The sequence below is a fragment of the Mercenaria mercenaria genome, chromosome 10 (assembly GCF_021730395.1).
Source record: "Mercenaria mercenaria strain notata chromosome 10, MADL_Memer_1, whole genome shotgun sequence".
NCBI lineage: Eukaryota > Metazoa > Mollusca > Bivalvia > Venerida > Veneridae > Mercenaria > Mercenaria mercenaria.
In genome coordinates, this window is record NC_069370.1 from 38,296,636 (window position 1) to 38,315,350 (window position 18,715).

Consider the following 18,715-nt stretch of genomic DNA (forward strand, 5'->3'; position numbering starts at 1 on the left):
TGTTTTTAAATGTGTGAAAAATGTCACGAATACACTATAGACAGTCAAGAAAGCCAGTGGGCGTTAAAAGTTTCATTAAGTGTATAATATCCGCATGTATATGACATCACAAATAATGATCTTCAAACTGCGATCAGCGCGTGCATACATAGCGTGCGTTCGTGTGTGCGTGGGTGCGTACATGTCAACGATAGCCCGTGTTAGCGACTCCTCTACAAGACTGTTAATAACTCTTCGTAAAGAGTCCGTAAGATAATGAAGATGCTCCAATGCCAGAAGCATCCCTAGTTCTTTAGTGTCCCATGTGTTAAAAAAGCTCATGTACGGGACCCTTACCTGAATGTTAAGTTCTTTTGCGCTGGAGGAGTGGGGGGATTGAACTCAAGAAGACCGGGCCGCTATGTTCGCTCTAACATAAATACACAAAATACTAGTATATGTAATTGTTAAACATCTTGAATTTCTTATTTATCAAACGTGCTACAAGTTTTATTTATTTAACAAAGTCATCCTTTATAAATGGAATTACAAACACGGCCAAATTGGTATATAAATGTCGTTTAAGAAGAGTCAGAATGTGGTCTTTATTTGCCGGTAACCTTTATTTGCGAGTTAAATTAATTGACTTTGTACATTTGTTTAAAATTGAATTCAGAGATAAATGGTCTCCCTAAATGGTTATATAATATTTGCATTTTAATGCCTTTGGGTCACTTTGTCGAAAATAACAGAAAAAGAAAGAAACCATATGCATAGATCTGTTTTCAAATGTTCTCCTCTTACAGATGTAATGACTAGTATTACGCTTGAAATATTACGTCTACCTTTGTTCATGAAATCAATATCGTCAAGGAAGTAAAATATAGTTATACAGATGTGTGGATAAAGTGGAATGCAAAAAGATATTGATATTTTTGATTAAAGCGATAAATACGAGTACATTTGATATACATTTTCGTTCTTGTAAACCATGAACTGATAAAAAGAGATCGCTTTACACATTATAAAATTTACGTAAGGTAAAACTTGACTATTTCGCGGAGTTGATTGTATATAAACAAAATAGACTTAGTTATTTTATACTGCACGCAAAATATAAATATTACTTTATAAACATGGCATCATCACGAAATTACAGTAAATCCGTAACAGCCGCATCGGACGAGATTAAGGATATATATTGTGAACCCTGTGTTGATGATGGAAAACAAATAGAAGCAGAAGGATTCTGTGTGGACTGTTCAGAATATCTGTGTGGACAATGTTATAACAGTCACGGAAGATTTAAAGCGTTCAAACACCATGTCCTCCAGGATAAGAAAAATATGCCTGTTGATGTTAGAAGAACAAGTGTACTTGATGTGTGCGTAGAAAAGTGTTCTAAACATCCAACAAAGGTTACTGAATACTTTTGTCGGTCATGTGACACACTTGGATGTAGTGCGTGTATCACGACAAACCATCGCCAATGCCAAAATGTCGACCACGTACCGGACATTGTTATAGATCTAGAAAACAACGAGGAATTCAAAAAATTTGCTGAATATTTCGATGAAAAACTTACGTTGCTGAAAGAAAAAAAGAACAAAATTAATTCTAGAAAAACTGAAGTAGAGGAAATGAAAAAGCAAGCAAAGGTAGCACTTAAAGAGCAGCGTGATGAGATAAACAAGTTTTTCGACCATCTTGAGAATGAAATGGACAAGAAGATAACGGACATTGACAAAAATAACAAGGATACATTGAAAGCAGCGTCAGACAGATGTAATATCATAAATGATGAATTAAACAAAATGAAAACTGATGTCGAGACAAACAGAAAAAACGGCCAAAAATGTGAACTGTTCATAAAAATGAAAAGATTGAAAGGTGAAATCGAAAAGCTTGATAGTCAGTTTGATATGTTATATGAAGAGAGCAAGGTACAGAGATATAAACTGGTACAATCCACACAGATAGAGGAAATAATGAAAAACACAACTGAAATATGCAGAATATTAACTGCAAAACTTGTTTCAGAGATTGATATAAGCTCTTGCAAAGACAAGGAAAAACCATGTATAAGTGGAATGTCAGTGGTGCAGAGGCACTACATAGCTGTTGCGGACGAGCGCAATAAAGTAGTGAAGATAATTGATACTAGAAATGGCAGAGTAACATCTGAAATAAGTTTGGACTGTTATTCCATATGAAGTATCACAAATGTCAAGGGCGATCAAATTATAGTTTCACTGACATCATTTAAACCTACATTCCAGAATAATCTTATCTCTCTGACTGTATCAGCGTCTGGTGTGCTAAGTAAAGACGTGATACCAACTATAAGACCAGCTTCCGATGTTGTTGCCATTGCACAACTCCTCTATGTGTTACATTCCAATGAAATCAAAGTACTTGATACCCATGGAAATGTTCTGGACACAATAGGATGTGACTGCCCTTCCCTTCCTTCTATAGCTGCAAGTCCTGACAAGAAAACCATTTACTTAACAAACTATATCAATAACAGTGTAGTGAGTATGACCGTGGAAGGCAAGATCACAGCAACCTACAAGGATAAGGATCTAGAAAAACCCTGGGGTATAACAGTAGACAACGAGGGCTTTGTTTATGTAAGAAGTAACGGGGGCATTCATCAGTTGACAAATGACTGTACTAAGGTTCAAATTATCTCAGACGACTTGTTTGGTAGAAGCATAACCCATTCTGATGCAGATAATAGACTCTACGTGGGAGAAGTTAAGAAAGTGAAAGTGTATGAACTGAAGTAGTACGTTATAATCAAAGTTCGAAAATGTAAATATTAGACACTCTGCAGGATGCTTCAGACATGTAAACTATCGACTTAATAAAGAAGATCTCTGAATTACAGGACATGTCAATCTATAACACTTTCAAGTTAAAATACTATGAAATTCTTAAAATAGTGAAAGCACTATCTTATTATTGAAACTAAATATTTGATAATTCCCCATATCTGTTAATCGTCTGTCGATAAGGAAAATGAAATTCGCTGTTTGAATATTTTAAACAAGTAAAATTACCATAAGTTACCGTAAGGTGAACCAAAAATTGACGTGTTTTGACAAAACTTGTACTGTATATTCTAAATTTAAACTCAACTCTTTCTAGCGTTAATTTTGAAGTCATTTTGTTGTTGCCGCGATTTTCATGAATTATAACGAAATCCGTTCGCTTGTTATTATGGACTAATTGTGCATTGTTGTTTAAAATTAGTCTTATTTAATTATCTGAGGACTCCAAAATATAGAGGTTCAACTAAAAATCATTCACGTGCTACGTCGCCGTGTACTTTTATACATTTTAACGGGACGTATCCCTATTTCCCTGTGGGAAGCTCTTTCAATGTGACTTTTCTCTCTTTATAACCATCACATGGCACTTAAAGACTTGTTTTTGTGATAGTCAATAGAATTTTTAAGATTAACCTTTGGAAGCACAGAACACAACCAAACAAAATGATAGCGGACTTGTTTTGATTGCCTGTTTATTTATTATAGGTAATAAATGTGAAACTGTCCTCATATCCCTTCCACTGGCTTAAACAGTGTTCTATTATAGTAAAACTGAATTGGTTGGTTAAAATCCGAATCTTAATTCATGACGAACTGTCTCAAAAATATGAACTTGACACATTTTGAGGCAGCAGTGTTACAAGAATCACACTTTGCATGTCTTGATTACAGTGTGGCTTCTAATATTTTCAATTTAATTTTACAGTCTGATCTCTTGTTGGTTAGCTGTTGTGAATAATGTGTTGCTTTATTACCTATTATTTTAAAATGGAAAGCAAATGACAAAAGATCATCGGCTATCCAAAAGACACTTTATTTTTTATGAATGACATTTGAATACACTGATTCTGAAACAGTTTGTATCATTTCATTATAAATGCTCTCAAATTTCTTGCTACAGTTTGGAATTTTGACAAAGAAAGGCCCTGCCTTAAAAATAGCCTTTGATACGTAATTTAATTGATATTCAAACTTTATTTGTTATGTCTGATGCATAGTTTCTCTTAGTATTTTTCTTAATGTTCCAGTATATCCAGGAATATTCCACCATAAAGTAAAATTCAGTTTTTGTCTGTACAAATTCAAATATTAAAAAATATTTTGTACATTCCGTCATCCTTGTAAATATTTCAAAATGAATACAATAGTCTTCTTCATTTCATATCTATCTAGGTAAATATATTTCCTGTATCTTGGTTTGTTATCAGTAAAAGATAAGTTTTGACAACCTTGTAAAAGGTTTAAATCTAAAGTTCTTACTTTAAATACCTGCATATTTTCTTGGTTTGGGACCGCTTTGCATTAAAAATTCAGTCATGTAACGTAGTGCGGTTAAGCTAACTAGTGTTCCTGGATTCTGTGGCAGAACTAATCTGTTCTGTGCTAAGTTCTCTGTATTAAACCGGTGGAAGTCGAATGACTTCAGATACAACATCTTTATCGAATCGTCATAGAGAACAAAGGCCTCATCCAGATAGCCGACTCAAGACCCTATGATTCATAGATATGTGTTCTTCCCATTGAGCTAACTGGTTTGGTTTTGTCTATTTCCTCATACCGGTAACCTATTACTTCTGAAATTCAAAAAGTACTCTTTATAAAACTTGATTTTTACTCACAGGAATGACTGCTCATATCCGCTTTATGATCATATGAATGCCCAATTGATAATATTGTGTTTTATTGAAATTCCATCTAAAATAGTAGTAACATGGATGGATGGATGGTGTAATATGTATTTTAGGTGATTTAGAAGTTAACAGAAGAAAAATATCTTAAAATTTACCCTTTACAGTTTAAATAAATCAGTATTTGATAATTACGACTTAAAATATCTTTAAAAAAACAAAAACAATGGCAGTTGTGATATTTTTTAAAGTTTGTTACGGAAAAAATCTCACTGACAAGACGATTTGTTTGTTTTGGGTTTAATGCCTTTTTTCAACAGTATTTCAGTCATGTAACGGCGGGCAGTTAACCTAACCAGTGTTCCTGGATTCTGTACCAGTACAAACCTGTTCTCAGCAAGTAACTGCCAACTTCCCCACATGAATTATCAGAGGTGGAGGACGAATGATTTCAGACACTGTCTTTTATCAAATCGTCACGGAGAACATACGCCCCGCCCGGGGATCGAACTCGCGACCCTACGATCCGTAGACCAACGCTCTCCCTACTGAGTTAAGCGGGCGGACAGTCTAGTGTATTCTTATAGTAATAAATAACTAATAAATTATGTTTCTAGAATATTTTCTAAATAACTGATGCAATAAATCAGAGTTGTTGAAACGGTAACGTAACCTGTAATGTATGTTACATTATAATTCCTCATCCAATTAAGTGTTAACTCTATGTCTGCGAACAATATAGATCAAATAAAATTATTTCATTGATAACAATTAATTATATCATTTAATTCAGTTTTAGTGGTCTCAGTTTTTTATTTGCTGTTTGTGTTTCAACCAGTAGGGTACTAATAACCAAAACTATAGATGTTATGTAATATAAAAGATAAAAACTGCAATATGTGTTATCGTTTAATTCTCATAAACATTCTAAATTTATTCATCAATCACAAAAAAAATATACAACAATAGATTTTCTACATGCACAAACACTATTTCATTGTCAATATATCAACTTTTGAGCATTTCTGTACAGCCAAATAAAATCAAATAGAAAAGTATTAAAGCTACTATCAGCAAAATGTTACGTTTTCTTCCTTTTTTTAGAAAAGAGAGAAAAAATACTTTCAACAAAAGACCTGTTGTTGATTGTTAATTACCTGCATAGAATACAAACAAGATGAGCCACGCCATGAGAAAATCAACATAGTGGGTTTGCTTTCAAAGCCTATTGCAATTAGAGAACCTGTTAGCGAACAGCATGGATCCTGACCAGACTGCGGGGATGCGCAGGCTGGTCTGGATCCATGCTGGTCGCAAACCCACTACGTTGGTTTTCTCATGGCACGGCTCAGATATTGATTTCAAAGTAAGATCGAAATATTTTTCACCAAGTGAACAAACAGATGCAATACTTCCAAAATTGTAAGTAGTGAATGATCCTGTGTTGGATATCTTGGTTTTACATGTAAAACCAATAGTTTTTATATTCATTTCATTTCTTATCAATAGTTTTAAGTTTTGACTATATTTTACCTATACTGTAGATCGATACCAACAAAAGGTATTCTCGATATTTTTCACTATGAAACTATCATATACATTTCAGCCTACTATTTCAAAATTACACTTGATTACGAACACCTGAAAGGCATTTCACGAGTTAAGTTGAAACCCCAGTTCTTGCATTTTAAAGCAACTTGTTCAAAGTCTAGAGACATAGTTTAGAGAAGTAATGAAAACCTGGTAAGAAGATGTCTAGAGAAGATATGTAGTCCTGATAAGAAGAAGTAAAATTTAGTGCCCTTTATTTTAATCATATTACACTGTGCATTTTTACCTAATTACCCCAATACAATTTCAGACGCAGTAAGTAATACATCTAAGGTTCTTTTTCACACAACAAACAAAATAGGTTTTTACAAATAATTACCATTTTTTACTTTTTGATTTCTTAATTTCAGACATATATTTTATACATATTAAAAATGGCATATTCCAAAGTAGCACTAGTGTTGCATAACTATATCTTCAAATACATAAATTAATCTGAGGTTACAAACTTTTTCTCAGCATTTCATTTACACAATTTCATCTTGATCATGTTAATGATTTAACATATCAAATAAAAACATGCTTTGATTCAACCATTCTCTTTTAACATACAAACAACATTATCAACTTCTTAAGTACTGAAGCTCACTTTGTTATGAAACAATATGCGACAAACGATCAATTTCATTGCACATCAAAAAAGATATTTGCTGAAATAACCACAATGCACTGAATCATTCCCCTACACGACTCGGTTACATATCATAGCTGGACTTGCACAAAATTATGATGATTTCTGCCATTTCGTTCTGGCGTGTTGGGTGTTTTGGGTTCAATGCTGTTTTTTTTTCAACAGTATTTCAGTTATGTATCAGCGGGTAGTTAATCTAACCAGTGTTCCTTGATTCTATACCAGTACAAATGTGTTCTCCGCAAGTAACCGACAACTTCCCAAATGCATCAGAGGTGGAGGAAGATTGATTTCAGATACAATGTCTTTTACCAGATCGTCACAGAGAACAAAGGTACTGCCCAGAAATCGAACTCGAGACCCTGCGATATGTAGATCTGAGCTAAAAGGGCGGGCTGATATCAAAAGTGATATTTGCTAAAAAAAATCGTCATGCACTGAAAACTCAGTTACCTATCACAGCTGTAGTCTGGCACAAAACTATGGCGACTGATTTCTGTCTGACGTGTTGTGGTGTTGGAGCATTTGCAGGGCTCTAACAAGACAAATAAATGCACTGATAAAACAAATATATTACTTGTCATATTAGCATGCTTATTTGATGTTCTGGCACATTGGAACGTTTAAAGAGATTGAGACATTCCATATTTATAAAACAAACAATCTTCTCTTTGTTTTTTTATGATGAAAAACAAGCAAAGAAATAGTGTGTGATATGTATTATATTTCATACATAAAATGCAGTATTTCATCACCTGGCATAAAATAAAATCTTATAATGCTTGTTATTTTCAATTATGTCTATACTTATTCCTAGTAGACAAAAGGGAAAAATTAAAGGTAGAGAGGGTGTTTTAAGAATTGAAAAAAAAAAATTCACTTTTATAAATAAAATTTCTTGATCTCTTTACAGCAGGTTGGAATTTAAGAGACATAGGAGGGACTGGCAGCAAAAATTACCAGTACTGAAATTTTTTTCCTTAAGGCAGTTATTTCATCATGGACATCGAACAACTACCAACTTCAATATATAATTCTGTAATGTGACAATCTACTTGTCTTCTTGTGTATGCTACAAAGATCAACCAACGTTACTGAACACTGCCACTGAACATATAAAGAAATTTCCATTCTTGTTAACAACAAACTGAAACAAAATCTCTAAAATACATTCACATCCTTTCAAGTCTGTTTATGAAAACGATCATTAAAATATCACACTGTCTAGGTATGTAATTCCTCTCCCTGCTGTAGATCAGATGAGGCCGAGTCCTTCGTTTCCACAGCAGGCTCCACAGCCTCTTTGATTTTGGCCTCAAGGTAAAGGAGGTGATCTACCTTCTTTTCCAGCTGTCCCCAGTCTAAATAAGGAACCTGGAAATAGACAACTTAAATTTTTTGCTTTGTTTTCGTTAGGCCTAATACTATGACATCATTTATTAAATTTCATGGTTATGAAATTTAGCCGTTTTGGTCAATATTATTATTTCCTGGGGATATGAATTCGTAGATTTTAACTTTTGAACATGAAAATGAATAGGAATTTTACTTGTTTATTGGAAATTTACTCCATGGTTTGACTTAATCACAAAAGCACTCTAGACTACAGAAACAAGAGCTCGTCGAACACGAAATGCCCCCCTTGATTCATTTAGTAATTGCACAAGGAACAGAAATTATATGCACACTGTAAATAAGTATATGTAAACCATGTGACCCACAGGGCGGAGCCATATTTGACCCTAGGGGAATAATTTGAATAATCTTAGTAGAGGATCACTAGATGATGTCATATACAAAATATTAAAGCCCTAGGCCCTGTGGTTTTGGACAAGAGGTTTTTCAAAGTTTTTTCCTATGTAAGTCTATATAAACCATGTGACCCTAGGGGTGGGGCCATATTTGACCCCAGGGAAATAATCTGAACAATCTTGGTAGAGGACCACTAGATTTTGCTACATACCAAATATCAAAGCCCTAGGCCCTATGGTTTTGGACAAGAAGATCAGAAACCATTTAACTGTTCCTGGCCAATGTCCTAATGACCTCAAAATCAATAGGGGTCACCTGCTGGTAATGACCAACCTCCCTATCAACTTTCGTGACCCTAGGCCTAAGCGTTCTTGAGTTATCATCCGGAAACTTTTACTGTTCAGGGTCACTGTGACCTTGACCTTTAACATACTGACCTCAAAATCAATAGGGGTCATCTGCTGGTCATGGCCAACCTAACTATCAATTTTCCTGACACTAGGCCCAAGCGTTCTTGAGTTATTGCCTGGAAACCATTTTACTGTTCCTGGTCACTGTGACCTTGACCTTTGACATACTGACCTCAAAATCAATAGGGGTCACCTGCTGGTCATGACCAACCTCCCTATCAACTTTCGTGATCCTAGGCCTAAGCGTTCTTGAGTTATCATCCGGAAACTGTTTTACTGTTCAGGGTCACTGTGACCTTGACCTTTAACATACTGACCTCAAAATCAATAGGGATCATCTGCTGGTCATTACCAACCTCCCTATCAACTTTCATGATCCTAGGCCCAAGTGTTCTTGAGTTATCATCCAGAAACCATTTTACTATTCAGGGTCACTGTGACCTTGACCTTTGACATACAGACCTCAAAATCAATAGGGGTCATCTACTGGTGATGACCAACCTCCCTATCAACTTTCATGATCCTAGGCCCAAGCGTTCTTGAGTTATCATCCGGAAACGGATAGGTCTATATTCCGACCGACCGACCGACCGACATCTGCAAAACAATATACCCCTCCTTTTTCAAAGGGGGGCATAATTAATAATTTCCTTCACAGTGAAATGGAGAGGTGAGAACGAAAGAAGTCTGAGGTGCATATAAATAAAGAAGTAGACAGACTTCTTTTGCTTTCAATCTTCAAAGTGGCCGAGTGGTTAAGGTACTGACTTCGAATCATGTGCCCTTCACAAATGTGGGTTTCTAGCCTCACTTAGAGCATTGAATTCTTCATTTGAGGAAGCTATCCAGCTGGCTTACTGTAGGTCGGCTGTGAAATAATGCACCCTCTAGAGGGGCACCTTGGGTCTTCCATCACCATCAAAGCTGACAAAGTCACCATACGACCTAAATTGTGTTGGTGCAATGCTAATCCCAACAAATTCAATCTTCAAAACACAAAACTGATGACATCAGAGAGATCAAGGATCCTAACCGTGACATGACGAAGTGTTTGAAACTCTCCAAACAAGAGCTCAACCAAGTGTTTATTTATCACATTTTATTACAAACGAAAATTGTATTATGGCAATGAAAAACTGCATGCACTTCAACCAAATTTATAATCTGGGCCATAATTTGTATCGATTTCAAGCAAGAGTTATCTTACTTGGTAATGTAAGGTTTGTTGACCTCAATATCTTGTGCAAAGTTTTAATCCAGTAAATAGGTAGTTGTTACTGAGATTGAAACTTAACAGATAGTTGCACACAAAAATTTAACTATCTTTTTTTTCAAAAAAGGGCCATTAATTCAGACTAAATTCAATGAAGAGTTATCTATCTTGGTTATTTCAGTAGGTTTGATAACTGGGGGTATAAAACAGCTGTTACTGAGATACAGGTTCTTGCTTGTTTCATTTGGTTTTGATGCTTGTTCTTATCAGTATTTCAGTTACATTTCCTGCAGCTGGTTCCTAGATTTCAATTTCATTCAAGTACTAACTTAGTGTCTGTACCTGCAAGTATCACAACAGGAAGGGGAATACAGTTTAGTGCCAGGTAACTTTAGGCTTATTTGTATAGGATATATTCTGACCTTTTATATTTTATCTGTACATTTCTACCCTTTACAGTGCTAATCTGTGTGCCAATTTACAGTAGCCTACTAATCTGTGCAACGAGTTAAGAAAGTTTTTATACAGGAATTTCTATTATCAGTTGTTCCAAGCTTCTTTCTTTTTTTCTATGTTAAAAAAAAACAAGAGCTGTCACTAATGGTGACAAATGCCCCCGCAGCGCCTTCACCTTTGACCTGGTGACCCCAAAGTCAGTAGGGGTCGTGTACTCAATAAGTACTATCAGCATGTGAAGTTTGAAGGTCCTGGGTGCAGTGGTTCGCGAGTAAAGTGCCTTCATGCAAAAAGTTAACGTTGTGACGAACGGACTGACAGTTGAAAACTAATATGCCTCCCTTTGGGGGCATAAAAAGAATCTTACATAAACAATAGCAGCCTCTTGTTCTGACTTCAGATGCCTTAACATCATTGCTGTATCTCCGGAGTACTCTGGCTCTTGACCACCCTGTATAAAACCACTGTAGTCTAACATCTTTATCCAAACTCTGAAATTATCAAAATTTCCTCTTTTTTATTACAATTTAACCCTTACCCTGCTGAATTTCTATAATGAACTTGTCCATCTTTCAATTTGGACAGTACCATTAGCTATTAAAAGGGGTGTTTACCAAAAAGATAGACTGAATGGCGAACAGTGCAGATCATAATCAGACTGCACGGATGTGCAAGCAGATCGTGATCTACATTTTGTACACTGGTCGCAAAGGCTGAATCCATTGTGACTGATGAAAGGTCTAGGAATAAACCATGCAACCTTGAGGTCTTTGATACAAACATAAATAGAATTATGCTTTAATTTCTTCATAATCACAAGGTCCCAGGATTTAGTCAAGAGAAAGTTTTGAAAAAATACGTTTTCAAAATGTCTTCATAATAAAGCTAACACAAAAGAAGTTCTTTTGCCCAATGTCTTTAATCTCAAAGAAATATCTGCTTAGTACTCTTCAAAAGTATTGCATAATCCCCATTTTTGTCATATTTTTGGACTACTTGCTGCTACAGCAACAAAAAAATATACAGTCGAACTTCGATGGCTCGAATTCGAGGGTCCCGTGGAAATAAGTTCGAGTTTTCCGTTGTTCGAGCCATCCAAATGGCGGCCATTTTGAATTAAGGAATTCGAGGGCATGGTGTGTTACAAACCTTACATCGTAATATATTGTCATATTGTACCTAAATATGTGTATGATACGATGATAAATAAAAAACGAACGCTGAAATATGATTTAATTATTTATCTTCAAACATGACATAGATACGAAAAAAACACACAGATAAAACACTGATATGATTATAAGAATTTGGTGAAGACAACATCAAATGAATAGTAAACCTTTATGAATCATAGTCCAGTACAAATATTATCAAACATATTGCTGTCCAGTAGCCGACTTAGATATTCACCCGTTTCCGGGTCCTTTACTAAGTTGTTCAGCCATCCTAAAGCAGTATGAAAGTTGACATCGGATCTCCCGTTCTTATGCAGAAAAAATAAAGACAGTCATTGCTCAATTATTTTAAATATTTCTATTCGTATAAATCAAAGCCAATTGAAGCATTGCAGTGAACGAAAGTCACTTTATTTAATTTGTTTGTCGTATACCGACGCTAATTACATAAGCGTGTGAAAATTACGCACGCGCCGGTTAAAGGGGAAGCTTGGCAAATGTCAGGCAGAGGTGTGAACAACTTTGTAAACAAATTGTCTGTTCGACTGAATAGGTGTAATTACCACTGTAATTAAGCCGAGTGGACCACCAAATGAGTTCGAGGGTTCGAATTTTCGAAGTTCGACCGATCCGAGGTAGAACTATATAGAATAAAGAAGGAATAAATTCGGGACCGGGCGAAGAGTTCGAGCGATCCCGGGTGTTCGAAAGATCCGAGTTCGAGCCATCGAAGTTCGACTGTAATGTGAATACTCTCTAAATTGCCATCTTTGCATGTACCAAGTTTCATGTAAAAAATCCTATACTTGTTAAGTTTAGTTATTGCAGGATCACAATTTGTGTGACTAACTGAAAGACAAATGGCAGGCAAACAGTAAGATGGGTAAAGACACAGGTAAGCGGACTTAAATACAATAAGAAAATAGCACTCTTACTTCTGCATTCCTTCAGAACTGTCTAGCCTAACTGCCTTCAGTTTTTTATCCACAAATATTTCAAAGTCTGAAAGATAAAGAAAATGTATGAACATAAATATATAGCGGTTGATAAATTTCTTACTTGCATTCATAAGAGAATTCTCATCCATCAGAGGTTCACCATGGTACTGAAGATGAGCTGGGGAACCACATCAGACCTCTGGTTACAAGAATAAATTTATTATCAAATGAAAAAAAAAATTTTGATATGGAATTTTCCATTGTAAATTTTTGCTATTTTGAAAACCAAAAGGTTCAAAAATTCAATTTTGTCTTTATTTGTTGACAGGTTGTTCATCAAATACAGTCATGATATCTTAGATGACATCAAATCAACATTTCTATGTAAAAATTCTGTAATATTTCATTTTTTTCCCAAAAGGTTTCATGGGACAGAAATTTACATAGGGAAAAAAACACATTTTTGGCCATGAAGTTGACCTTATCAAAGACATCTGAAAACTTCAGATAGATCCTACTACCATCTCTGGATATCTTTAGAATGTCGAAAAAGGTAAACCTACATGTACATCTCACAAAAAAAGCCACAATTTGTTAACCCTTACCCTGCTAAATTTCTATAATGAACTAGTCCATCTTTCAATTTGGACAGTACCATTAACTGTTAAAAGGGGTGCTTACCAAAAACATACTTAACTGAATGGCGAACAGTGCAGACCATGATCAGGATGTGCAGGTTGATCTTGGTCTGCACTGGCTGCATAGAGTAGACAGAAGCACTTGCCGCCAGCAGGCTAAAGGTTAAAAACCCTGTTCAAATTTAGTGGCTCCTGGGTGCCTAGATATATTTTGACCAGAGTGAGTTTATACAGTTTGTTATTAGGAAATTCACACTGAATGAAGGCGTGGTCAACCTGTGTTGCACATGTTTTACAAAAATTACAAAATGACAACAGAAACAATGCTCAAGTTCTGAGAAAAAATAATAATAAACTCATTGACAATTTTGCAAAAATAAACACTGTTGAAACAAACCTATAGTATATCCATACTTGGTCACAACATTGGTGTTTGTGTATTTCTCAAGTGGTGCAATGTCAGTCAGGACTTCACTCACAACTTTAGCAAGACCGTATAATGGTACAGACTTGGTCTAAAAATAGAAGTTGGATTGAAAAATTCAAGAAAAGATTGTCATAGCAATATTTACATGTCACTTGTTTTGTAAGTCACCTTTCGCAGAGGTTTTCCTCCTTTTCATGTCACTCTGCTTAATATTCAGGAGTATAGATTTATTTATTCAGGATTATAATTTAAGCTCGCATACTTGCAAAATGCAAGTACATTTTGAACAAGAGGGCCATGATGACCCTATATCGCTCACCTGAGTTAAATTGCTTGCTTGAACAAATTTCTTCGCTAAAGCTTAAAAAACAAGAAAGAAGGTCAGTAGGTCATATTCATGGTCACTGAAAGTCAGTTTTAAGATTGGTGTGCAAAACTGTACATGTCGTCCAAATTTCAAGGCTGTATCTTAAAACACAAGAAAGTAGGTCAGTAGGTCAAGGTCAGAGTCGGGTGACACCTTATCACTTGGGGTCATCCTGTAAATATAATTAAACAGTCTAGGAAATATGATCTGATAATTTTTGAAGGATTTTTCCTATATAACTCATACATCAAGTGACGCCTGGGGCGGGCTCTTTTCACCCCAGGGGCATAATTCGAACAATCTTGTTAGAGATCAACTACGCAATGATAGATACAAAATATCAAAGGCATAGGCCTTGAACTTTCCAACAAGAAGATTTTTGAAGTTTTTCCTATATAAGTCTATGTAAAACTTGGGACCCCAGGGCAGGGCCTCTTCCACACCAGGGGCATAATTTGAACAATTTTGGTAGTAGACCACTAGTCAATGCAACATACCAAATATCAAATGCATAGGCCTTGCAGTTTCAGGCAAGAAGATTTTTAAAGTTTTTCATATGTAAGTCTATATAAACCATGTGACCCCCATGGGCGGGGCCATATTTCACCCTAGGGGGATCATTTGAACAATCTTGGTAGAGGCCCACTATATGATGCTACATACCAAATATCAAAGCCCTAGGCCCTTTTGTTTTTAACAAAAAGTTTTTCCCTATATATGTCTATAGAAACAATGTGACCCCCAGGGCGGGGCCATATTATATTCTAGTGGGATAATTTGAACAATATTGGTAGAGGCCCACTAGATGATGCTACATAATAAATATCAAAGCCCTTAACCTTATGGTTTTGGACAAGGAGATTTTCAAAGTTTTTCCCTATGTAAGTCTATATAAACCATGTGACCCCCAGGGTGGGGCCATATTTGATCCTAGGGGAATAATTTGAACAATCTTGGTAGAGGCCCACTAGATGATGCTACATAACAAATATCGAAGCCCTAGGCCTTGTGGTTTTAGAAGATTTTTGAAGTTTTTCCTTTCGGTTGCCATGGCAACCAGAGTTCTGTATGGAATTCAATTCTTTGAATAATTTTTAAAGAAGACCATCCAAGTATCATCCCTGTGAAGTTTCATCAAAATTGGCTTGGTGGTTTAGTAGATGTATTTTAAAGGAAAGTGTGGACGGACGGACGCCGGACGCTGAGCGATCACAATAGCTCACCCTGAGCCTTTGGCTCAGGTGAGCTAAAACTGCAAGTGACTTCTGCCCAAGCTCGCAAAACTTTGAAAGCGCAAAAATTTGAACTAGACATTATGACGGTTTTAATTCCTTTAACTTCTAGTTTTGACCTGCTGTAAATACATATTTAAAGATGATATTTCACACAGTAAACACCGACTGATGATGTTTTTACACAGTCCTTAGACTGTTTGCAGATTTTAATTACGTAATACGGTAACTATTGGTATGTGCGCGAACAATATTTGATGGAAAAACCGTGTTTTGTACTACACACGCTTACTGGTAGTGTTACTGGGGAAGGAGCTTTGGTGCCCCTCCCTGCATTATTTCGTCACGAGCGGGCACCTGGGTAGAAGCACTGACCTCAGGAGTATTTAATATTCATAAGTTTTTCGAATAACCAATTTGCAAGTCACTCTGCTTAATAATTAAGAAATAATTTATAGCAAAACAAGAGGCTCATTGACCCTAAAGCACTCACTTGTGTACAAGGCTTCAAGTGTGTATAAGTACAGAGTTAGGTTTCTTCTATGTTAGCCTATATTATATACATGTCACACACACTTTTGAACCTAGGGCAATAATTTGAACAATTATGGTAAACATTACAAATATGATATCACATGCCAAATATCAAGGCTCTAGCTATTATTGATTCAGAAAAGAAAAGTGACCTCGCCCCCAGGCAGCCATGTTTTTTGACGAATCAGAATAATTTGAACAATCTTAGTAGAGGGTCACACAAGGACTATTTGTGTAAAATCATTTTGAAACCAGGCCAGCAGTTTCACACAAAAAGGATTTCTAAAGTTTCCACTATATACATATAGGGAAAAGTGACCACGTCCTCTGGCGGCCATGTTTTTTGACGAATCAGAATAATGTGAACAATCTTGGTAGAGGGTCACACAAGGACCATTTGTGTAAAATTATTCTAAAATCGGGCAAGCACTTTCCCATAAGAAGATTTTTAAAGTTTCAACTATATACATATAGGGAAAAGTGACCACGCCCTCTGGCGGCCATGTTTTTTGTCAAATCAAAATAATTTGAACAATCTTGGTAGAGGGTCACACAAGGACCATTTCTGTAAAATTATTCTAAAATCGGACAAGCAGTTTCACACAAGAAGATTTTTAAAGTTTCCACTTTATACATATAGGGAAAAGTGACCACGCCCTCTGGTGGCCATGTTTTTTGACGAATCAATATAATTTGAACAATCTTGGTAGACGGTCACACAAAGACCATTTGTGTAAAATTATTCTAAAATCGGGCAAGCAGTTTCATACAAGAAGATTTTTAAATTTTCCACTATATACATATAGGAAAAGGTGACCATGCTCTCTAGCTGCCATGTTTTTTGACGAAACAGTACAATTTGAACAATCTTTATAGAGGGTGACATAAGGACCATTTGTGTGAAATTATTTCAAAATCGGACCATCGGTTTAGGAGATGTTGTTTGAAGTTTTTTCTATTTTTAGCTCTGGCAGGCCCTATGTGCAACCAAGTGGAACCATTTGAACAACATTGGTAGAGAACCACCCAAGGAACATCAAGACCAAGTTTCATCAAAATCCATTCAGTGGTTTTGGAGGAGATGTCGTTTAAACACAAATGTTGACAACGAACGACTGGACGCACGCACGGACGATGGACACAACGTGATCACAATACCTCACCATAAGAACTTTGTGCTCAGGTGAGCTAAAAAGTGTTTTAACACTTACTTATGCATGATGGGCGGTCATACGTTGGCGTAATAATTTCACGAGGGTGTAGCCCGAGTGAAATTATTTGTACGAAGTATTACCACCCGAGTGTATAAATAGTGTTTAAATATGGTTTTGGTATAAATTATTTTGATTCTAACATGCCCTTAATCTAAAACAATAGATAATAGTAGCGCTCTTTCTTGGTCGCAACAAAAACATTGTCGTCACCGCACGTTAACGTGATGTCATTCTAGCATATGAGTGTTTTAACAGAGAAAAGCATATTAGAATAATCAATTTGCAAGTCAGTCTGCTTAATATTCAAGAGTGATTAATATTCAATACTGTTTTGAATTTGCAAGTCACTCTTATTGCAAATACCTATAAAACAAGTGAATGAGTCCCCCTATAGAAAGGCAACTTATTTTATCAACAGATGCATAGCCTAATGATCTGATATCTATCAATACTGTGCTATGTATACAAGAAAAGTTTTTGAGAAACCTGCTTACATACAGAACTTTGCAAAATAAAACCTGGAAATATGTATTGTGCCATGTGAGGTCATCTCAGGATGCCAAATAAAACTGTAACATGGACGCCAACACGAACATTGACGTAAGGGTGACTTACAGTTGACATTTGACTGTAAGGGGTCAGAGAGTTAAGCATGACACATCTCTCCTCATAATGGAAATAACTTTTGAGCCAAGCCATACTATAATCACTTATTACATGAGTACCTATAAATAATATCAATTTTGTGCTGAAAATTCTCCAGTTATCGTATTGCTTCATGCATTATCATAATAAGCCCCATGGCCTTTTGTCAATAATGGCCCTGACAGAGCGGAAAGTTTAATTCCGTGAACAGAAATTACGTCATGAGGTTTCATAGAGGCACAACAGCGAATAGTTCAGTTTTAGATTTATTATCTGAAGCTTATCTTTTTTTTTTTTTTTTGGATTTAAAGTCACACCGACACATGATAGGTCATTTGGCGACTTTCCAGCTTTAATGGTGGAGGAAGACCCCAGGTGCCCCTCCGTGCATTATTTCATTACGAGCGGGCACCTGGGTAGAACCATTGACCTTCCGTAAGCCAGCTGGATGGCTTCCTCACAAGAAGAATTCAACGCCCCGAGTGAGGCTCGAACCCACATCGATGAGGGGCAAGTGATTTGAAGTCAGCGACCTTAACCACTCGGCCATGGAGGCCCCTTATCTGGAGCTTAAGTCATGTGTATAAAATACCTATTTTTAATTCAAAGCTGTACTATAACCAACAAAGTTCTGCTATAAATGCATTCAAATTTTAAGCAGTTGCATGTAAAAAAGTAAAACACTAATCTGCCAGTCTATATAAAGGCTGAAAACAATTTAATATGTCAGTAGATTTCAGTGTCCCTAGAAATGGCAAACTAAATTTTTAAAACTTTTCCTTTCTGTATTATTGGTAAACATGTAATAA

At 35.9% G+C, this 18,715-nt stretch overlaps 2 protein-coding genes across 2 annotated transcripts in view; one reads left to right on the forward strand and one right to left on the reverse strand.

The window, feature by feature from the left end:
• Positions 1-1,115: 1,115 nt before the first annotated feature.
• Positions 1,116-2,771, forward strand: LOC128546401 (uncharacterized). The gene is made up of 2 exons (XM_053516884.1): positions 1,116-2,153; positions 2,259-2,771. The coding sequence occupies exons 1-2, from the start codon at positions 1,116-1,118 to the stop codon at positions 2,769-2,771; spliced, it is 1,551 nt and encodes a 516-aa protein (XP_053372859.1).
• Positions 2,772-5,559: 2,788 nt separating this feature from the next.
• Positions 5,560-18,715, reverse strand: part of LOC123561866 (uncharacterized) — a 32,788-nt gene continuing 19,632 nt past the window's right edge. Inside the window, exons 7-10 of the mRNA XM_045354533.2 lie at positions 13,885-14,002; positions 12,847-12,913; positions 11,104-11,227; positions 5,560-8,279 (exon numbers count right to left, since the gene is read on the reverse strand). Of these exons, the coding sequence (XP_045210468.2) occupies positions 8,130-8,279; positions 11,104-11,227; positions 12,847-12,913; positions 13,885-14,002 (459 nt within the window). The 3' untranslated portion in view covers positions 5,560-8,129. The remainder of the gene's footprint in view (positions 8,280-11,103; positions 11,228-12,846; positions 12,914-13,884; positions 14,003-18,715) is intronic.